This window comes from Apodemus sylvaticus, chromosome 6 (genome assembly GCF_947179515.1).
Source record: "Apodemus sylvaticus chromosome 6, mApoSyl1.1, whole genome shotgun sequence".
NCBI classification, from domain to species: Eukaryota; Metazoa; Chordata; class Mammalia; order Rodentia; family Muridae; genus Apodemus; species Apodemus sylvaticus.
In genome coordinates this window covers 91,062,899-91,083,549 of record NC_067477.1, presented here as the reverse complement: position 1 = coordinate 91,083,549, position 20,651 = coordinate 91,062,899, and the positions used below count along the sequence as shown (strand labels likewise).

Below are 20,651 nucleotides of genomic sequence, written 5' to 3'. Positions count from 1 at the left end.
CCCTCAGAGGCAGGCGCCCAGGTCACGCGCTGGGGTGACCATCGGCTTTAGGCCCGGGGCGGGCGCCGCTGAGGCAGAGCGCGTGCCTCACGTCCTCCTCATTTTCCGCCCCCCCCTGCCCCTACGTTGCGCACGCGCAGCCATGCCCCGCCCCTTGTCCCCGGGATGGGCGGGGTGCGGAGCCGCCGGGAAAGCCGCCGGAGCGCGCCGGGCTGGGTAGCGCGCTAGCCTCCGCTGCCGCGCGTCACGGACCTGCCCGCCCTCCCGGCCCCTCCCCGCGCTCCGTTCCCTGCTCTCCCGCCCCCCTGCGAGCGAGCGGTGACTTAAGCAACGGAGCGCAGCGAAGCCCATTTTTCTCTTTGCTCGCAGCCGCGCCGGGCAGCTCGTGGCGCGGCGCCTCCGCTCCGGCCCGAGATGAATGCTGCGGCAGAAGCCGAGTTCAACATCCTGCTGGCCACCGACTCGTACAAGGTGGAGTTGCGATGGGGATCTCAGGGCCGGGGGCGGCGGGAGCTAGGGCGGCTGGATGGGGCAGGTGGAGGAGCCGCAACGCGGTGGCTGAAGGATGGAGGCGCGGGCCGGAGGCGGGGCCTGCGCCGCGGCGGGGGCGCGGCCGGAGGCTCGGCGGGATGGGCGCACGCTGCAGCTACCGTAGCCGCCGGCGGCCTTGGCTCTTGGCTAGGGTGGACCGGAGGAGACCACGGGACGATCGGGCTAGTTAGGTAACAGCCCCTGGCACGGCAGGCACGGTCCTGCCCTGGGGAGCTCGGGGAGAGGTCCTGGCGGTGTGCCCCTCACCCAGCTAGTGGTCCCAGCGCGGAGGATAAACCCGGCCCCGGGAGCGGGGTCTGATTCAGCCGTCCCACTCTGTGGGGTTGCATTTCGAACTCCCTTGCACCTAGGGAGCACTCACGTGCCTGGCCCCTGGTTGCAGAGGCCAGTGTGCTCTGGCTTTTCAGGATCACTACGTGATTTCTGTGAAATGGAAAGTGAAACACCAAGAGGTAAAGGAACTGGAGTTTTAACCCGGGAGAACTTGTGGGGAGAGTAAAATGGCACATTGCTTTAAGGTGCCTATTGAGTTGACTCTTGGACTAATACCATTTGAAATGCACCTTAGCCATGAGAGGAGTGATGAAGAAATGCACTCCTTCCCAACTATGTGACATGAACTGCACTCATCTTAAGCTAAGTTTGTTAGCCAAGACGCTTAAAAGGTAAAATGTCTAGTAGTACCATCACTAGAACAGATTAGATTTTAGCTTTCAAGTTTAGTATTTACTTGAATATCGTGATGGTTTAGAGTGTAGCGAGTTAGGCGTAGTACTCTCGTGTTTTTATTTTGGTTCTTTGCTTTTTACTTTTTTAACCCTGTAATCTGAATGTTTCTGAGTTCTAGTTTGCTTACATACTAGTTTGTCCATTTTTGTTGTTGTTGTTGTTAACTGTTCTAGGCAGGTAAGTTTTCATTTTAAAAGAGCCAAGATTTATCAACAGGTGGTCTTTCACATGGAATTTAATTTTATTTCATCTTAGTTTTTCGAGGGAGAGTTTCTGTGTAACAGCCTTGGCTGTCCTAGAACTTGCTTTGTAGATCTCAGAGATCTTTCTGCATCTGCCTTCTGAGTTTTGGAATTAAAGTGGAAATCACCTTTTGCAAGGTCATTACCATTTCTGTCGTGGTACTGGAAGCTCTAAAATCTCTGTTTGATTTAGTTCAGTTGAGGCGTTTTTTGGGGGGGGTATTCTTAGTGATTTCAGAAAAGTCTCATTTTGTAAAAGTAAAATATAAGTAAATACCCCCCAAATAATTTTTAGATATTTTACTGTATTACGACATATAAATGATTGAATGTAAATGGGGGGAAATATAAACAGACATAAAAGGCCAGGCTTAGAAGGGCACATCTTTATTTTAATCCCTAAACTCAGAAACCAGAGAGGCAGGCTTCTGTGAGGTCCAGGCGAGCAGCTGGATCCGCTACAAGGTTTATCAAAAAGAAAGCAGTTGCTCCTTCAGCCATTGTGAATACCAAATGTGAAGCCGCTGTAGCAGCAGGTTGCAGTGGTGTTTTGGAGATGCTTCTAGTTAATAAGTGACCTTAAAGCTTTCCAGTGTCCTAGCAAGTCCTGCTTATCTGCATGAATTTGATTTGCATATAATAAATTTTATTCCTCATCGGGCTAATATAAAGTATTTATCCTTTACTTTTTGTCTTTTTAATCCTAGGTAGAAAGGTAGCAAGAATGCTAAACACGAGATTACAGTGAAAAATTCTTTTATTATATGTTCTTATCAGATCTCAAAAATTCGTGGCTGTTTAGGAGAGTGGCTGGCTGATGAAGAGATTTCTTCTCAGATTAAAGGGAAAAAACGTTTCCTAAACTACACTGAGCAGTGAAGGTGGTGGCCAAGCATATAGCAACATGTGGGATACATTTTCACAGTGTCCTTAAAAGAGGGCAGGACATTCAGGGCTAGTGGAGGAGCATTTGAAACACACTTCCATTTCTGGGATCTCGTATTTCATTATGTGTAATAAGGAGCTGAGAACACAGGCAAATGCAGCTCTTCAGTTTCATCTTGAGTTCATTTTCCAAATAAAAAGGGCCTGCTTTTATGTCTTCAATCATTTATATTTTCAGAATCGCTTAGGGCACATTTCCTACCCAGCTTTAGTGACATTGCACTAACCCAGCTAGGGCAAATGGGCAGGAGCCATGCACGCACGCCAACCATTGCAGTTGGTGGTCGGATTGCTTTTGGGACTTTCCTGTAAAGGAGGCATGGTTTTTCTTTTTAGCTTACCTCTGGGATAATCAGTTTCCAAATAATCAAAAGCAGTCAAAGATGATTTTCTTTTGGATTCCACAAAACTGTATACCTTTTTTCTTAATAAACGCCTACAGCAGAGAATAGTTTTAACATTTTTTCAAAATTTTATCTCTAGCAGATTAGCAGAAGACACTGTCATTGTGCTGTGGCTGGAGAAGACAGAATACACAAAAGTAGTCCTTCAGAAGTGTTCAGGTCTCATCACAGCACTGAGAAGTGTGCGGCCAGGGAACTTGCTTCCTTCTCAGGGGCTTCCTAGGCCAGCGATGTAGAGCTCGGCTCTCTTGCTATCCTGCGCAAACATGTAGTGAAGGAACCCAGAGGGGAGCAACAGTGTATTCCAGTCCAGAGTGGAGAAAGGTTGGTTTTAGGGACGCTTCCAAGAGCTGCCTAACTTCCTTGTAGCGATGAAGCCGTCAGACATTGTGTTCTCCAATGGCTAAGGAACACAGGAAGTTGAGAGTTATTGCAGAAGAGATTTGGAGAGATGAGAATCGTATGACCAGGTTAGTTCTGACTGGAACTTCCAATCTTTTCCTCTCACTGGTTCCCATTTTTTTGTAATCGCCTCTTAGGTGGCTTGGGAACGTGGACCCATGGCGTCAGCACTTAGCAGTGAGCAGGGGCCCTGCTAGGACTCAGCGGGGGTTTGTTTGTTTGTTTTTTCTCATGTCCTTAAAGACAGGAATGTAACAGTCATTGACATACCTCTGGAATCCTAGCATGAGAAAGTAGAGATAGGAGGCCACCCTTGCTTACATAGGTATTTCCTTAAGTAAATTTTATAAGTTGTAGGGAAAACTTGGACAATCGAGATAAGACAGTGAGGCTGCCAACATGAGGTAAAGGAACCACGCCCTGGAAGGAGAGCACCAGCTCCTGCAAGCAGTTGGTGCTTCAGAGCTAAGGAGCAACAGATTATTGTCTGTGGCAGCAAATTTCCAGGGCCTCACCAACTTTAGAAACTCCTGGAAAGCAGATAAGTTTTACTGTTCTGTTTTGTTTTACTCATTAGGCGTAGTAAGGCAGAGGTCAGCCAGGATGGGGATAGTAGAGCCCATTCTGATGCTGGAGGTATTGCCCATGTGACTTAGTCTGTGGCCTTGAATATATTAGCCCTTGGTATTTTAAACTTTGGCTCTTGATTATTCCTTACCAGTTAAAAATGCTGGGAAAGTGGGCAAGTACCAGTTGCCTTTGGTGATTTGGTATCAGTTTAGAAGGAAAGATCTTGAGACACTATCTCAGGCCAACCTTTGGAACACCTTAAAGGAGCACGCAGGGAAAATTACACCTAACTCCCTGTCTTAGTCAGTGTTCTATTGTTGTGAAGACACACTGTGACTGTGGCAACTCTCAGAAAACATTTAATTGTTGTGGCTTGTAGTTCAGATGTTCAGTCCTTTATCATCATGGCGGGAAGCATGGCAACACAGGCAGACATGCTGGATGAGCTGAGAGTTCTACATCTTCATCCCAAGGCAGCAAAAGGAGACTGTGTCACACTGGGTGTAGCTTAAGCAATGGAGATTCAAATCCCAGCACCCACAGTGAACACATTTCCTCCTGTAAGACCACCTACTCCAACAAGGCCAGTGTCCTAATAGTACCACTCCCCATGAGCAAGCATTTAAATAGGAGAGCCTATGGGGGGGCCATTCTTATTCAAACTACCACCTTCCACCAGGAGGATTCTGCTTACCTTAACTATGCCTTTATCCTCAATCCTGAATCATAGTGGGGCAAGGCTAGAAAGCCTAGGGAATGGAATGTCTTCATGAAGTTGCTTGGCTAACAACCCACATTGGAGAAAACTCTTCCTGTTAAAACATGGAGCTAAAACCTTTTTATTCTAGGCATTGAAAGTTATTGTCTAGCACCTAATCTTTCTAGAAGCGTTGTGGGGCTTTTTTTTTTTTTAAGAAAAAACAAAACCGTGTGGATATGTTGCCTCCATGCATGCCTGTTTACCATGTGTGCCAGGTGCCTCTAGATTCCCTGGAATTGGAATTACAGGTGGGTGCTAGGAACTGAAATCGTGCCGTTAATCGCTGAGCCATCGCTCCAGGCTCTGGGCTTACCTTTTCATCAGGAAAGCAGATGCAATGAAGTTCTGTTAAAGGTTATATTCACAGGCTCCTGTGTTCTTAACAGAGCTGTTAGCCACAGGAGGGCTCTGCCAGTTCAGGGAACAATTAAGAGTAAGATTGCCTAGGAATTGCCTAAGAATTTTGTATTTCTCATAGAATCAATTTATCTAGCAATAGAAATCAAGGCAGTGCAAAAATTAATAGGAATCAAGATCTTCCATTTCATACACCTAATTCTGAGCTCATGAAACTGATTAGTATTGCTTTATATTGAAGACTGAGCTGTTGATTTTCCCACTTATCCCTCTCATAGTCTTCATTGACTTAATACATGAACCCTTTCTTTGAGAAGAAACTGCAGTAGGATTTGCTACAGACCTGTGGTTGGTGTGCTACTCACTAGGTAGCCCAGGCTAGCCTTCCAGCTCAAGGCAACCTTTCTGCCTTACTTGAGTGCTGGCATTTCAGGCGTGTGCCACTACTCCTGGTTTAAATGGCACCATTGTTAACCCAGTTGCTCAAGCCAAACTTTAGGGGGTATCTGTTATGTCTGTTGTTCTCCGCATCAGTTCCAACCCTTCTTTACCTCCAGAAATACTGGGTAGGTCTTTTCCTTATCTGACTTAATTGTGGGCAGTAACTTCTTAGTTCCTGACTCTGCTCTGAGCATCCTGAAATCCATATTTCTCCTTCTGTCTGCAAGATTGATATGTATGGCACATGTTTCCAGCTGTGCTGTCTCTCTTCCCCCAGCCCCCAGCCCGGGACATTGTGAGGCGGGGCTAAGAGTTGTAGCTCAGGGTTGGAACACATTCTGACCATATGTAAGTAAGAGCCTAGATTCAATTCCCAGCAGTAAAAAATGTGTGAATCAGGTTACATTTACCCCAGCTTAAGTCAGTGGCTCCTGTTGCATTTAATACACAATGGGAGCTCCTCCTCAGCACCTGTGCCTGTGTGTGATCTCTTACCTATACCGACCTGACCAGTTCCAAGGACCAACAACACTGGCCATTATTCTGTACTGTTCCTTAGGCCAAAGAGTTTCCTGTCTTGCCATTTGAGTCTTGTTCACATTCACCACCTTGGAAAAAAATCTCCCTAGGTCCCCTTAAAGATAATTGCCAGGTTCCTTCTGTCCTCAATTTTTCATAGCATCCATCTTAATCTGGAGTTATTTTGTCTGCGTATTGTTTTTCTCTCACCCTTCTCATTAGCACTGTAAAAACTAGGACTATGTCGGCCTATTTTCCTTCCTCCCCTCAGCCTCTGAAACCGTGAGCCCTGGCACATGGAACAAACCGGTTATGTGTTTGTGGGTGAACTGACTAGTTAAGTCATACCCTGTGTGTGATGAAGTTCACTGATCACTTTAGCTGAAGGTAAAGAAGGCAGCAAACTAGTAAAGCTGGAGTTGCTCCCTGTCGACTGTATTCTTGGAGTAATATTTACTGAGAAACTCCGCTTTTAAAAAATAGTACCCGTCAACCATGTCAACCATTGTGTATTCCCATATAACTAGATCTAATCATCACTATATTATTCTAATAACAGCGTGTCGCGTGTTCATAGGTTAATGGTTTTCTTTCGTAGTTAATTACCTGTCAATTTGCATAGGCATTTTAAATTCCTAACCTTATTCGCTAAACTTTAAATTTTCTCTTAAGATTGTAAAATATGAGTCATTTCTACTTCAATAGCCTATGCAACTCTGAAATGATGCTATCTTTTTGAACATAGGAAACATTCTATATATTTAGGCAAAAGTGGGTTGTAAAGCACTATAAAAAAGTATCCTAAAGAAAGTTTTAAAAATTAAATACTTGTGGGTGAAGACATGGCTCAGCAGTTAAGAGCCCTGGCTGCTCTTGGAAAGGAGTTCCCAGCATGCACGTGGTGACTCGACCCTCTGGGCGGATGCCCTCTTCTGGCCTCCTCAGGAACTGCATGAATGTGGTAACACTCTTACACATAAAATAAGTATCTTTTTTTAAAAAAAAAAAATTAAGAACTTTAGTTGTTTTACAGAAGTGTAACTATGATGGGAAGTTTTATTATACTTTTAGACCCTGGTGGAGCTAAATAAGTTAGTGATATTTCCATTCAACTTTTGTCTCTTGACTTAGCAAAAAAAAAAAAAAATCAATTAATTTGCCTTGTATATTTTTATGTATGTGGCATGTGTGTACGTGTTTGCATGCTTCTGGAATATTCAGTTTGTACACACATGGTGTATGAACATGTATGGTGGCCAGAGATTAATGTCTGGTATCTTCCTCAGTTGCTCTCCAAAATAACATTGAAGTGGGGTCTCCCTTGAACCTAGAGCTCACAGTCTGGTCAGCCCAGCTAGCCAGTCTGTTCTGTGGATCCTGTCTGCATCCCAATGATGGGATTGCAGTTGGGCCACCACTTGCTTGCACATGGTCCTCGTGTTTGCCCACTGGCCCATCCCCCAGCCTGCCTTACAAATTATAACATCTGGTAGGAGGTAGATACACTGTTGAGTATATGGACTCAGGTCAGGGTAGATGCTGTGGAATACTGCTGTGACCCTGAGTTTTATAAAGCATGTACCATGTGATCCAGACCTTCATTTCGTTTTTCCTTTTCTTCTACATCAGTACCTAGTTACAAGGTTGTAGCTTGGAGGATATTGTGGTTTACGTATATCTCGGGTATATTTTAAGTGTGGGTCATCTTTTCCCCTAGTGAGCTTAACTCTTAACCGAAATGTCATTTATAAATAGACTTACCTTGGGCTTTTCGTTTGTTTGGTTGGTTGGCTTGCATTGTGGTAGGTTAATGGGTTTAATTACTGTGGTTCTGTTTGAGCTTTCTCTCTTAGTTTTTGTAGCTTTCCTTAAACTGACATCAGTATCAGGCCATGGGCTCCTGTGCCTTTTATTATGGTTTTCTGCTGTGCCTATCAAATGGAGCTGTGCCTAAACAAAAAGGAGCTGCAGGACCCAGGCTCTCAAAGTCCAAGCTACTGTAAAGATTTACCCCACCACCCCCCCACCCCCCCACACCCCCACACACACCTTTGTATGCCAGCATGCCTCGCTGGGGAGGACACACAGATGATGGTTGTTCCGAAATCACAGTGAAAATGCATTTATTTTAGAGGACTAATGCTGAGCTAGAATGATTCTTTAGAATAGAGTCGAGATTCACTGAGATTGAGATTGTGCAGCCAAAGAAACACTGGCTTTCCTAAACCTGGAACCACAGCTCAGCAGGGAATTTGGTGTGAACTGTGTTCACCCATGAAGCTTGGTCTGCCGTGGCTGTGACTTACCCTATACCTTACTGAACTGTTAATGTTCCTGTTTCTAGTCTTACCACTGTGCAGACACGTACTACTCTAGCTGTTTGTCAGGAACTTTGTACATTTACAGATAAATGACTTATTTATACAGTTAATTGACAGTCTAGTGAATGACTTTTCTTCTGATGGAAGTTAAGTTTCTAACAGCGGCCTTTACCAAATTCATAGAATAGAAGCTGTTAGTAGGAGGCTTTCATGTTTTTAAACTAATAAGGGTTAAGATCATATAGAAACTTAATGTTCAAAAGCAATTTGAGAAATAACAAAATGGGAGGTTCTCGTTTGTTTTTAGATGTTTTACTACATTTTATATTTATGTATGTGTAGGGACATGTGTGCTCTGGTGCTCATGTGGGGGTCAGAGAATGACCAGCAGGAATCTGTTCTCACCTACCACACGTGTTCCAGGGATCGAACTTAGGTCATCAGAATTATTAACAGCAAGTACCTTTATCTACTGAGCCATCTCAGCGACTCCTAAAACGAGCTTCCTATTTGCTTTTCATAATTCTTGCTGCTACTGTTGCTTTAATCCAGGTTTCTGTAGAACATTGTGGCAGTCAAGAGCATCTTTGGTGCATAAAGAGGTGGGTCACGAGGAGACATTGACTTGACACACTACATAGTAATTGTATAGGTTGGACATTCTTGATCCAAAACTCAAACCTCTTGAACATGGATGTCCAGGAGCAAAATTCCAAACTTGACCTCATAAAACAAGTCACAGTCAGAATATGGCAGCCAGGAAGATGGCGCAGTCAGTAAAGTGCTCGTTGCACAAGCCTGAGAGCCTGAGTTTGATCTCCAACACCTGACATGAGAAGCCAGGCATGTTGGCACCCGCTTGCAAGGCCAGTGCTGGCAAAGCAGAGAAAGGAGACTGAGGGCGTGCTGGCCAGCTGGTGCAGCTGACTTGATGAGCTCAAGGTTTGATCTGTCATAAAAGTAAGGCGGTGAGTGACTGAGGAAGACCCAAGGAAGGCCCGAAGGCACCTCTGGCCTCCACACACCTGCATGCACATGCACACCCACCACATACACATGCACACAGAAATGAAAAGCATTTTTCATGTAGGCAGGTCTTACCCCCAAATACAAGTACAGTCAAGTATTTCAAAGCCCCAAACCTGAAGTGCCCCCAGTCTCAAGCATTTGATCGAAAACAAGTGCACAGCCTGTGTGTGTTGGCTGCCCTGGTCCCTTTGATATGGTCTGTGTACCTCAGACTGCAAGAAAGGCTGCACTCTAAGACCAGGTGAGGTCCTTTCCACTAGAAGGGTTTTAAACCCACTTCCTGTAATCTCAGTGCTTGTTTGACTGTAGATAAGGTATCTATCTTTAAAAGGTCTTCGGTGATAAGCTTGTATCTAGCTATGTGTCTCCAGGGTAAGAGGTTGACCAGTGGCAAGTGTAGTGGGGGAACTGTTTCTGATTTGGAAATAATTTGAAGGCTTGTCTGTTGTGCTTTAATTCTACTCTTAGTGTTTCCTAATGAAAGTATTTTTCTTTATATAGGTTACTCATTATAAACAATACCCACCCAACACAAGCAAAGTTTATTCGTACTTTGAATGCCGTGAAAAGAAGACAGAAAACTCCAAAGTAAGGAAGGTGAAATACGAGGAAACAGTATTTTATGGGTTGCAGTACATTCTTAATAAGTACTTAAAAGGTATTGCTTTTCCCAGTCCATTTAAAACACTGCTTTTATGTAACTTCATATTTTTCTATATTGCTATGTTCTATTATTTGAAGTAACTTTTTGAGTAATTTAATTTTGATATTTAATTACATTTGATTAGCACTTTAGGTGTTGTGTTGGAAGGTTTGGTTCTGGCTGGGTTTGTTTGTTTGTTTGGCTTGCTGCTATTATTATCATTATCATTATTATTACTATTGCACCTTACTCTGTAGCCTAGGCTGGCCTTAAATTTGATAAGTAGCTCAGGCTGTCCTAAAATTCACATCAGTCTCCTGCCTCAGCCTCCTAAATGTTAACATTATAGTGTTGAGCTATCATCACACTTAACTTATTTTATAAAATATTTTTGGTCTGTTAATTTAAATGCATTAAATTTTAGAATTTGGAAAGTGTGTGTGTGTGTGTGTGTGTGTGTGTGTGTGTGTGTGTGTGTGTGTGGTGTTTTAAGATGGAGAAAGGTTTTCTGAAACATACATTTCCAAAGTAAGTTTAAGGCAGTCAGTAATATTTCTAGGTCATTCTTGTTTACTCGTAGACTTAACCATTCACTAAGAGCTATTTATTATTCATTAAGGGATTTACTAGTAATCCAGAAACTCATTTTGAATTATAGTAGGTTTAACTAGAATATTTTTATATTGATTGCTTCAGATATACCCTAAACTTTCATTTTTCAAAACTGTTTATAATAGTGGGTTTATTTCTAAATGCATTTTAAAACAAAAATCCACCCCCCACCCCGGGTAATTTTCAGGGGTGGGTTGTTTGTTTGTAGAGGCCATTTACAGCGTATTGTGTAATGGAGTTTCTAGGCAGAGAATCAGATCCAAAGACCTTATACATCTAGAAATTTCTGAAACAAAATAATTTCAATTGAGTATAGATTGGGTTTAATTTTTCTGCAAATGATTGTTATTTTAAGGTCAGATAGGTCAGACATGCTGCATTACTGGAAACCCAGCTAGAAGTAAAAGTTCTACTATACGAAAAAGAATTCACAGGGTATTTTAAATAGTTTATACTTACTTAAGGAGTTTATATTTGTTTCTAAAGATAGATTGCAAATTTGTATTCAGTTCTGTAACTTTGTAAGTTATTATATATAAATAGTATTCATACTTGTGCTGCATTGATTGTCTACATTGCACACAACTGCACACGTGCTACCTTGATTGCCTACTCTGCATGCACACGTGCTCCATTCGTTGCCTTCTAGAGTACTGCTTCTTAAACGACTGCCATTGGCAATTCCTTCTTAACCCAAGAAATGTTTACACAGTCCTGAATATATAAGTATATAAAACAGATATACAAAGTAAACATTAGCTGATTTAAAAAAACAAAGAACTTCATAATACATCTAATGTTACCTTTTATTAATGACTAAACATTAATGTACCTTTGCTTATTTTTACCTAAAGAATTAAATTTTAGCTGGATACTTGAAACTGAAGAATATAGAGAATCTTCAACATATTTTAAAGCTAATAGTTTGATTTTCTAATCATCAGTGCTAAGACTGCCACTTCATATAGATATATAGTACAAATGTCAGAAGTGTGTTTAAGGTCATTTCATAAATTGATGGGAGTTCTGTCTAATCACAAGCCAAATGCAAAGAAGAATTTTTTATGAAACTCAGATCAACAACTTAAACAGCAGTTTTAAAATCAAACACTAACACAACACAGTACAGACCTACACTTGCTTAAACTACATACTTAGGAGAGGCAGGAGGAAAACACTGGTAGAAGTCTATTTTCTGTGCTTAAACCATTGTGTTTCTGTAAGAGCAGAGAATATTGTGTATACAGTAAAAATACTGCAGTTAGTTTCAGAGCTGAGCAATATCTTAGGCAGCATTTGTTGACACTGTGTGATGTGACAGCAAAGTGCACATGTGTGTTCAGACCCCATGGGATGAAGCTGCATGATCTAATACAGGTGAACACTGCCAAAAAGTACCTTGAATTTATTGTGTTTGGTTTTGAATTAACTTCAATGCCTGTACATTCAGAAGGTTTTACTGTTGTCAAATCTAAAACCACCTACCTACCATTTAGTTTCCCATTGCTATCTGTACTTTAAGAACTTGCTCTGGGTCTGTATGTTACAAATAGCTGTGTATCTTAAACGATGTATTTCTTCTCGCCATCCTGTAAGCAGGTATTGTACCCCACCCTCGATGTACAGAAGGAGAAGCTAGATAAAAATGAGAGTGGGTAGAAACTTACTAATTGTGAAAATTACTGATTTCCCAGCCCCAGAGACATCTCTGAAGAAAGTTCACCTGGAAAATAAAAGCTGTTGCTTTTCTTACATTTAAGATCTCTAAAAGCATTGTTTATTTTGTTTTGATACTATGTAAACCGTTTTCTGCTCTCCGCTTGCTTGTTTGTTTTAGTTTTTCAAGACAGAGTCTCACCATGTAACCCAGGCTGGCTTCAAAACTCATGATTCTCCTGCCTTGGCTTCCCGAGTACCTCATTTATGAGCCTCAGTCCCTACGCTTGGCTGCTCCTGTGCTTGTAAAGTAGATTAAAGTTTATTCTTAGGGTAAACTCCTGGAAGTACAAGTTCCTTTTCTGCTTCTGCTCTTGACCTGATGGAGTTGGTTCCTCCTCCCCACACCTTTCAGTCATGAACTGGGTGAGAGAGCTGAAAACATTGCTGTGGTGACTCAGCATTCATAACGGAGACACGACCTTTGTGTGCTTGCAGGTAAAGTAGTGACCAAAGAGAAAATCCAGGAGGCCAAAGAAGTATACAGAGAACATTTCCAAGATGATGTCTTTAATGAAAGAGGATGGAACTACATCCTTGAGGTAAAAATGTCTGTCAGTGCTTCTCTGGTTTTGGTTTAATTCAAAATTTCTTGGCCATGGAATTTGAATAGAAAATTCAGCTATAACTAAAGCTTTTTGTTGATGATCTCAATATAATGGTTATTTTTAGATATACTTAGCAAAAATCTGTATGTAGCATTTGGTTCTCTCCTGTAGTGTGAATCACTAACCAGTAGTTTACAGTAGACCTAAGTAATATGCTATGTGACTTAAATTATAAATAACTCCTTTTTTTTGAAAGATAATTTAATACATTTCTGGAAAACATACCTTAGAAATGGGAATAGACTAGTAATTCTTAAAGAGAATGGTTACTTGGCAGTTTCAGAATAGATGCTGTAAATTTATTACAACATAATTCTGGGAACTGCCTCTCACCAAGTAGTCAGACTTGTTTGATGTGGCTCCTTGGAGTTGATGCTTATGCTTTGCTTTACTATAATGTCCTGAACTTCCAGGTACCAGGAATTAAATTATAAGACCAAGTCTTAGTCTAGTGTTTTCTCTACACTACACTACACTAAAATTAGAATATGCTGTACAGCATAGCAAACCCATAGTATTAGAAATACTTGTAGTTTTCAGGCCTATAGTAATAAGAGTTTTATGCTAAAGTGAGGTGCCTGTGGTTCTTTGATAAAGTCAGAGCCATAGCATATTGCTAAGCATGCCAGCTGAGCTAATGTGTGTTTGCCATCACTCCCTCCTGGGAGAGTCTCTGTGAAGATAGCATGCAGTGAAGAGTGGCCAGTTCTGGTGGCCAGTATTAATTATGTATGTAGGAAATCTTAGGGTTCACTAGACATAATCTGGTCTGACCCAGTTTACAGTCAGGTCTAGAACTGTTAAGTGACTCCCCAAGGTCTTGTAGATGAGTTTGAGATCAAACCAGGATATGTAAGCAGCCTTCTGCTACATCATCATGTCTCCAGTGTTTTTCATTGGAAATATTTTTTTCTCATTTAAATGTTGTGCCTTGAATCGCATAAACTCTTAGGATTTTCTAAAAACTTGCCTTCTACACAAGGGTTAACTGTAGCTTTCAGCTTGAGAAAGGATGCGAGGGGGGCCACTGGCCTAGGTAGGTTTCTGTTGCTGTGCTAAGTAAGACACCATGACCAAGACAACTTATATGAGTTTATTGTGACATACAGTTTCAAAAGTTGTGTGTGTGACCATCATAGCAGGGAACTGATGGAACAGAAGCTGAGAGCTTACTTACATCCTTCTCCACAAGGCAGAGAAAAATGCCCATCCCACCTGTGACACACCTCCAACAAGGCACCTCCTGATCCTTCCCAAACAGTTCCACCATTAGGAACCAAGTATTCAAGTACATGAGGTTATGGGGGCTATAACTTAGACTTAAGCATTGAATGTCAGGGTCTTTGTGGTTTAACAAGTCTACTGCCAGATAACAGATAAGTTTACTTAAAATTCTTATATAGTTAATAACTTCTTCTTCTCTGTGTGTTCTCTGTAGCCTTTCCTTCTCTCATCTATGGGAAGGGCCTATGTCAAGCAAGTTGTTTTGTAGGATATTTTTAGAGTATGTTAGAATGAACTTACTCTCGCTTTTCTGAACAAGTCGGAGGAAATGCTGTTTGATCCATGTTGATTGTAAATGGTAGGTGTTCTTAGCAGAAACAGCATGAATTTAAAGAGCTGGATTAGTGCCTAAGTTGTTAATCATTTTAACTTACTTTAGAAGCTGCAGGATACACTAAGTAGATTATTGCTAATGACTTAACAATATCTATACCTTCTGCAGTGCCAAAATTTAGTTTCCATAAAGTGTAAAAACAACTCAAAACAACAGGCAACTTAGTATCACCTGTTCAATGAATGAAAGTACTGTTGCCTCCCGACAGAAATACGATGGTCATCTCCCAATTGAAGTAAAGGCTGTCCCCGAGGGCTCTGTCATCCCCAGGGGGAACGTGCTGTTCACCGTGGAAAACACAGACCCAGAGTGCTACTGGCTCACCAACTGGATTGAGGTCAGTAGGGCTTCTGCTTTTTTTCCAGAATTTTTCTGGGGGGTGGGGGGGTTGGGTTGGTTTGGCTTGGTTTGGTTGTTGTTTTTCTGTGTGTGACTGAAGATAAGAGATCATTGAACTAGAAATCTGGTGAGGTTGCTACTACTGGTAAAGCTGTGTGATCTACAGGTAACTCCTGTTACAGCTTCCTTATCACTAAATGATACTTTTAGGTTCTTTTAATGAAATTTGGTCTTAGGAGATTCCGTCTAAATCAGATGACTGATACTGGTTACTTAAAGCTCAGTTGACATCTCCTTACAATTTTTTGTGTGTTTCTTTTGGCGATGCCTGGGCTGGAGTCCAGGGCTTAGTACACACTAGGCAACTCTCCCGGTAAACTACATGTCCTGCTCTTTCCTCAAGAAGGTTTTTGGGGCAAGGTTTTGCTGAGTTACCTTAAGTCACAATTAAGGCAGTCCTTGAATTGACTGTCCTCCTGCCTCTGCCTCACAAACAGCTGCTATACCAGGCCAGCTAATCCCTTGTCTTTCTCCATGTAAACTAGCTTAGAACAAAATGAGAAAAATAGACCAAGTCCAGTGTTCATAACTATAGACTTCTGGTGGACATTCTGTTCCAATCAGAGTCAATCCATTCTTTGATTTTGTGTGTGTGTGTGTGTGTGTGTGTGTGTGTGTGTGTGTGAGAGAGAAGTTTTCAGCTCCTAAATATAGACATGATTCTGTGTTCATACTGTTTAGTTTCCAAACCTAAAAGAGGGGCATATATGGAATCTGGGTTTTTTTGGGGATGGGGTATATTCCTTACATATATCTCTTAAGTGGTTCCACATTGCTATGGTTACAGTTTTGGTGGTGATAATACTGGCTTCTTAATGGATTACTATATAGTTATCGATAGAGGAAATAACCAACCCAGCAAGCAACAGTAAAACGCCCCATTGCTGAATGGTGTTTGCATAGTTAACATCAGCATTTCAGAATTGATAAAATTTTTCATCTGCATAACATAAGATTTTCAAAAACTAAGACCCAAGAATATCTTTAAAATACATTTTACTAAGTTGACAGGGAATTTAAAATGTTGTTAAACTCTTGATGGGCCATCAACTAATTGTAGGCCTAAAAAGCTAGAAAAAAGGGTACAGTAGGCTAAAATATAAGTTTTAATCGCCTATACTTTATAGTAAAAATTTGAATTAACTGTGTTCAGAGATTTTAATTTTAAAAGACTATAAAACCACAAAAGTAGAAAAAAGATTTGGGGGATTTAATTTTGGTGGTACCAGAGAAGGAACCCAGAGCACAGGACCTCGTATATGCTAAACACATACTTGTTGCACTGACCGGTATCCCCCACCCTTTTTTTTGTTTGTTTGTTTGTTTTGTTTTTTTTCGAGATAGGGTTTCTCTGTATAGCCCTGGCTGTCCTGGAACTCACTTTGTAGACCAGGCTGGCCTCAAACTCAGAAATCCGCCTGCCTCTGCCTCTGCCTCCCAAGTGCTAGGATTAAAGGTGTGCGCCACCACAGCCCGGCCGGTATCCCCAACCTTATAGTAGTAGAGTGATTCCTAACCACACTGTTTCAGCCTGTACATTCAGACTAGCATTTTATCTTCAAAGCCAACCAAGCACATGGATCACTTAGTTTGCCACTGAGTAGTCTATCAGTAAGCCCAATGATTAGTTGGACTTTCCAAAAGGCAGGTAAAGAGTAGAGAAATGGGAGCTGGAGGGGCTTAGTGGTTAAAGTGGTTGCCTCACAGTCTTAAAAACATGGGAGTCCAGACCCCAAGAACCCTTGTAAATGCTAGGTGGGATTGAGAGCCCACCTGTAAATTCAGTCTTGGAAGGCAGATACAGGGAATCTGCAGAGCAAGTTAGCCAGAGCTCTGGGTTTGATTGAGAGACCCTGTCTCGATGAATAAGATGGAAGACCAATCCTGGATGATTCTGAACATGAAGCTCAGGTACCCACATGCATACACCCACCCACCCCCCCCCCACCCCCCCACACACACACGCCACACGCTTGAAAAATGCAAAAGGGGGGAGTAAGTCGTTCACCTTCCCTTTAGAGATTTTCTATATCGATCATCTTCTAAGAGTGACTATATGGTGTATTTTACTAAGAAACCACAATGTGACAAGGAAAAAAATCTTATCAGGCAGCTGGGAGGGCTGGTTAATAAGAGTATTTGTTGTGGCACCAGTGTGAGACTCTAAATCCCATTGTCTAGTAACCACACAAAAAGCCGGCAAGGCTATGCACACCTGCCACGCCAATGCTGGCTAGAGGTCGGGAGACGGCTGGAGTCTGCTGGCAGTAAGTCACCCTCACCAAAAATCAGTGAGTTCCAACTTCAAAAAAGAAATGTCCATCTCCTCAAGGGGACACTGCAGAGGATAGAAGAGGACAGCCAGCCCCGCCTCTTGCCTCCACAAAGGCACACACATTGCTAAACAGAAGGGCACAGTCACTGTATCTTTTGAAGAAATTCATCCCTACTCTCACGATTGTGTACTTAAAGTTTGTTGCCAGAGCAGCAAACCCTACTTACAAACTTGAACATGCTCTTACTTTAAAAGATTAAACATAACACCCAAATAGTTCAATTCCATTTTGGAGTGTGTGGTTGAAATAATGAGTAACCTCACTGAGTGCTACTCACCTGCATGAGCATTGGTGCCTGGAGAAGCCTTAGTCCTTTCCAGCCAGATTTCCAGCTAAGTTTAAGAGAGGCTAGGAGCTCTACAGACCATCTCAGGCATCCCGAGTGGCTGAGGAACCAGCCCGTTAGACCAGATACTCCCTTCTGACCAAAAAAAAAAAACAAAATAAAAACTAGAATGAAACCTTTTTGCTACTGAAAGATGATTTTAAAGAAATTACACTTATAAAATGCCATTTCACAGAGGGAGAAACTGAGGCCTACCAGGGTAAGCAGATAGAGCAGCCAGACTGTTTCATTTATGCGAGTGACGTGGTAATAAACACTCTGAAAGGAAAGTAAGATCTCAGTTTTCTGCTAGAAACAGTCTGGATCTGTGTGAGGATGTGACTATTTGGAGAAGTTGCCATCAAGGCCTGCCTACTTAGTAGACCTTGGATTAGCCCAAACTAACTTGCCTTCCTCACCACCACCACCACCCTTTGCTTCTTCCTACAGGGTCTTTTGTAGGGGTGGGGTGTGTCACAGCAGTGCAGTCTAAGCCGGTTTTGTTGCTGTGCAGGAGCCCTGTATGATAGTAAATTCCCTCCTTTCAGTCTTCTGAGGTATAACGCAGCTAGAGTTTTTCAGGTTGTGCTTTACTTATCTTTGTCTACTCCTAGAGAGAACTGACTACTGAGCTTATTTAAATACAGAGGTGAACCTCGGGCCTCTGAGTTCAAGGCCAGCCAGGGCTGCATCACAACACTCTAGGAAAACAAAAAACAAAACAAAAAAACACAAAGAAATGTAGAGCTGATTTATTTGATTCAACAAGTAAATTTATCTATCTATCTATCTACATTTATCTGTCTTATCACTCAACACAGTGCTTGGCACAAAAGGGTAAGCTATGCCTTATTCAGGTCCTTTATGGGAGAGTTGCAGCTTCGTAGCTAACCGTGAACATGAATATCATGGAAAATGTCTGTTGAGTTGGTACTGGAAGAATGGGTAACCCTGTCCTAGGAATCATAAGTTTGGGGGGTGGCTTTTAATAAGAGGACGGCAGAGCTGAGGGACACGGCTCAGCAGAGGCGGGGGTGTGAACCGAAAGCTGCAGGGAGAGGGATGTTTCCGGTGAAGGTCAGAGAAGTCCCTCCGTTCTTCCCATAGCTCAGAAAAAGCAGGCAAATGGTAATTAAACCTGGACCTGGGGGCAGAAGCAGGACTAGAATGAATTCCAGGCCAGCTTGGACAACACAAGGAGATTCTGTCTTAATTGAAAGTAACTAATTAGTAAATGTTGGTGTTGAGAAATGGCCACTCAAACCATACAAACTGATCTCAGTTAAACAAAAATAGTTTGTTGAACACACACCATGATATTACTGAATGTTCAGGAATACACAAGGGACTCCGAAGCCTAATAGTACTACTAAGCTCTTAGGATAAGCTTTTTATAGGAAAAATCAGGCTCAAAAGTTTACAGGGCAAGGAGGGGAGCAGTTGGCTTACAGAATCATTAGCTAGCCTTTAAGCCAATTGGTCCTGAATAAGGTAAGGGGGTGGTGGTTGGGTGGTGAACAGGGAAATTCCAAAATATTGAGATAATAGAGCATGAGTATTATCATAGCTTTTTGGCATATTAATAGCATTTTTAGTGTCAGCCACAAGAACCACAGTGAGCACATATGTAGGTGTAGGAAGTGCTGCCTGGTGGTCAGCCCCGACTCAAGCTATTTAGACGTAACAGTTTATATTGACCTTTGATTTGAGAGGTCCTACATAAAGCTTAGTGGAATTTCTTAAGATTAGCAAACCTCATATAGAACATTCATACAGAACAAAGCAGGGTGTGGGGTCAGGATGACCTTGCTCTAAGCCGTCACTTCTCTGTGTCAGTGACTGGCAGGCATGTTACACCAACTATATGAAATAGCTGGCAGGCAGGGAACAAAATGGCTACAGGTATTTGGGGGGCGGGGGAATGCCAGACCATATGAGTGAAGAATGATAGAGAACCTGCCTAAAGCTTGAGTTGGAATGATATCCAGTGACAGTGTGAAGCACAGAGCACAGCTTCACAGGAAGATCATGATTGGCAGTGGGATCAGGCAAGCACTGCTGAGAGCAGACGGGTCAGAGGTGAGAGCTGCATCTGCTTTGTTGTCTAGCACACTATTCCCAGACTTAGTAATTTTACACAACTACTGTTCCTTGTGCTCTTATGATCCCCAGATGTTCCTCAGGTCTTGCTTCGATTTAAACACCTGCATTCAGCTAAGCCAGGCAGCCTCAGGCAGACAGATGCACAGACAGACACACATAAGGACGCACGGAGACAAAGAGATAGACATGATTGATCACAGGATAGCCCAGAATCAAGGGATGAGAACTGGAGCTTCAAATGAGAAGACCTTAGGGCCATTTCGATTCAACCACAGGAGTCTAAAGCCACAGTAGTTTGTTTTTTTTAAGATGAGCAGATTGTCATGTTTAAGATGAAATAATCTCTTTCCACTTGTTTTATTTACTTAGCTTATATGTAGTACGTTTGGTTTATAAAATTTATATCAGAAATGAACTGTCTTTTTCATCCAGCTCAGTAATCTTTACCATTTTAGTTTTATATTCTAGCTGTTTCTAAAGTAGATTGGAAGCAGCATCTGATAATATGCTATCAGGCTTCAAACATAAAAATGGAAATTTATCATTCTAGAATAAAGTATAATACATTCCCAAGCCAAATTCACCAGTGCGATTCCAGTGGTTACACATCAGTCTGAATTTGGAGTTAGTTTCCTGGCAGTCAAAAAAAAGTGAAACTGAAGAATAGTTCTTACTAGAAAGTAAGAACTTAACAAGTCTAACACTTCCTCGCATAAATACTTCACAAAACTTTTTTATAACAAGCTTTGATAGGTAGAATTCTCTAATATCAGTAGCCCTCCTAGAACCAAGTTGGCCTGAAGGAGTGAAAACACGACTCCTTTAAGTAATTACTTTGTAGAGTCTAGTATGTGTGTCAGAGTTGGTTTGTGGGCCTGTTGGGTACAGGTCCAAACAGGTAAAGAAACCAAGAGCGAGCATTAGGGACTTAGGACAATGTGATGGTCCCTCAATATTAACTGACCCGTCATCGGACATTCAAAATACCATTTGCTTCTTTGGAATTTGAATCAAAACTTA

At 42.0% G+C, this 20,651-nt stretch overlaps 1 protein-coding gene across 1 annotated transcript in view; it reads left to right on the top strand.

Moving 5' to 3' along the window:
* Window positions 1-316: 316 nt before the first annotated feature.
* The window catches only part of Nampt (nicotinamide phosphoribosyltransferase), a 37,587-nt gene continuing 17,252 nt past the window's right edge, over window positions 317-20,651 (top strand). Inside the window, exons 1-4 of the mRNA XM_052185974.1 lie at window positions 317-471; window positions 9,773-9,929; window positions 12,681-12,784; window positions 14,677-14,805. Coding sequence (XP_052041934.1) covers window positions 415-471; window positions 9,773-9,929; window positions 12,681-12,784; window positions 14,677-14,805 — 447 coding nt within the window. The 5' untranslated portion in view covers window positions 317-414. The remainder of the gene's footprint in view (window positions 472-9,772; window positions 9,930-12,680; window positions 12,785-14,676; window positions 14,806-20,651) is intronic.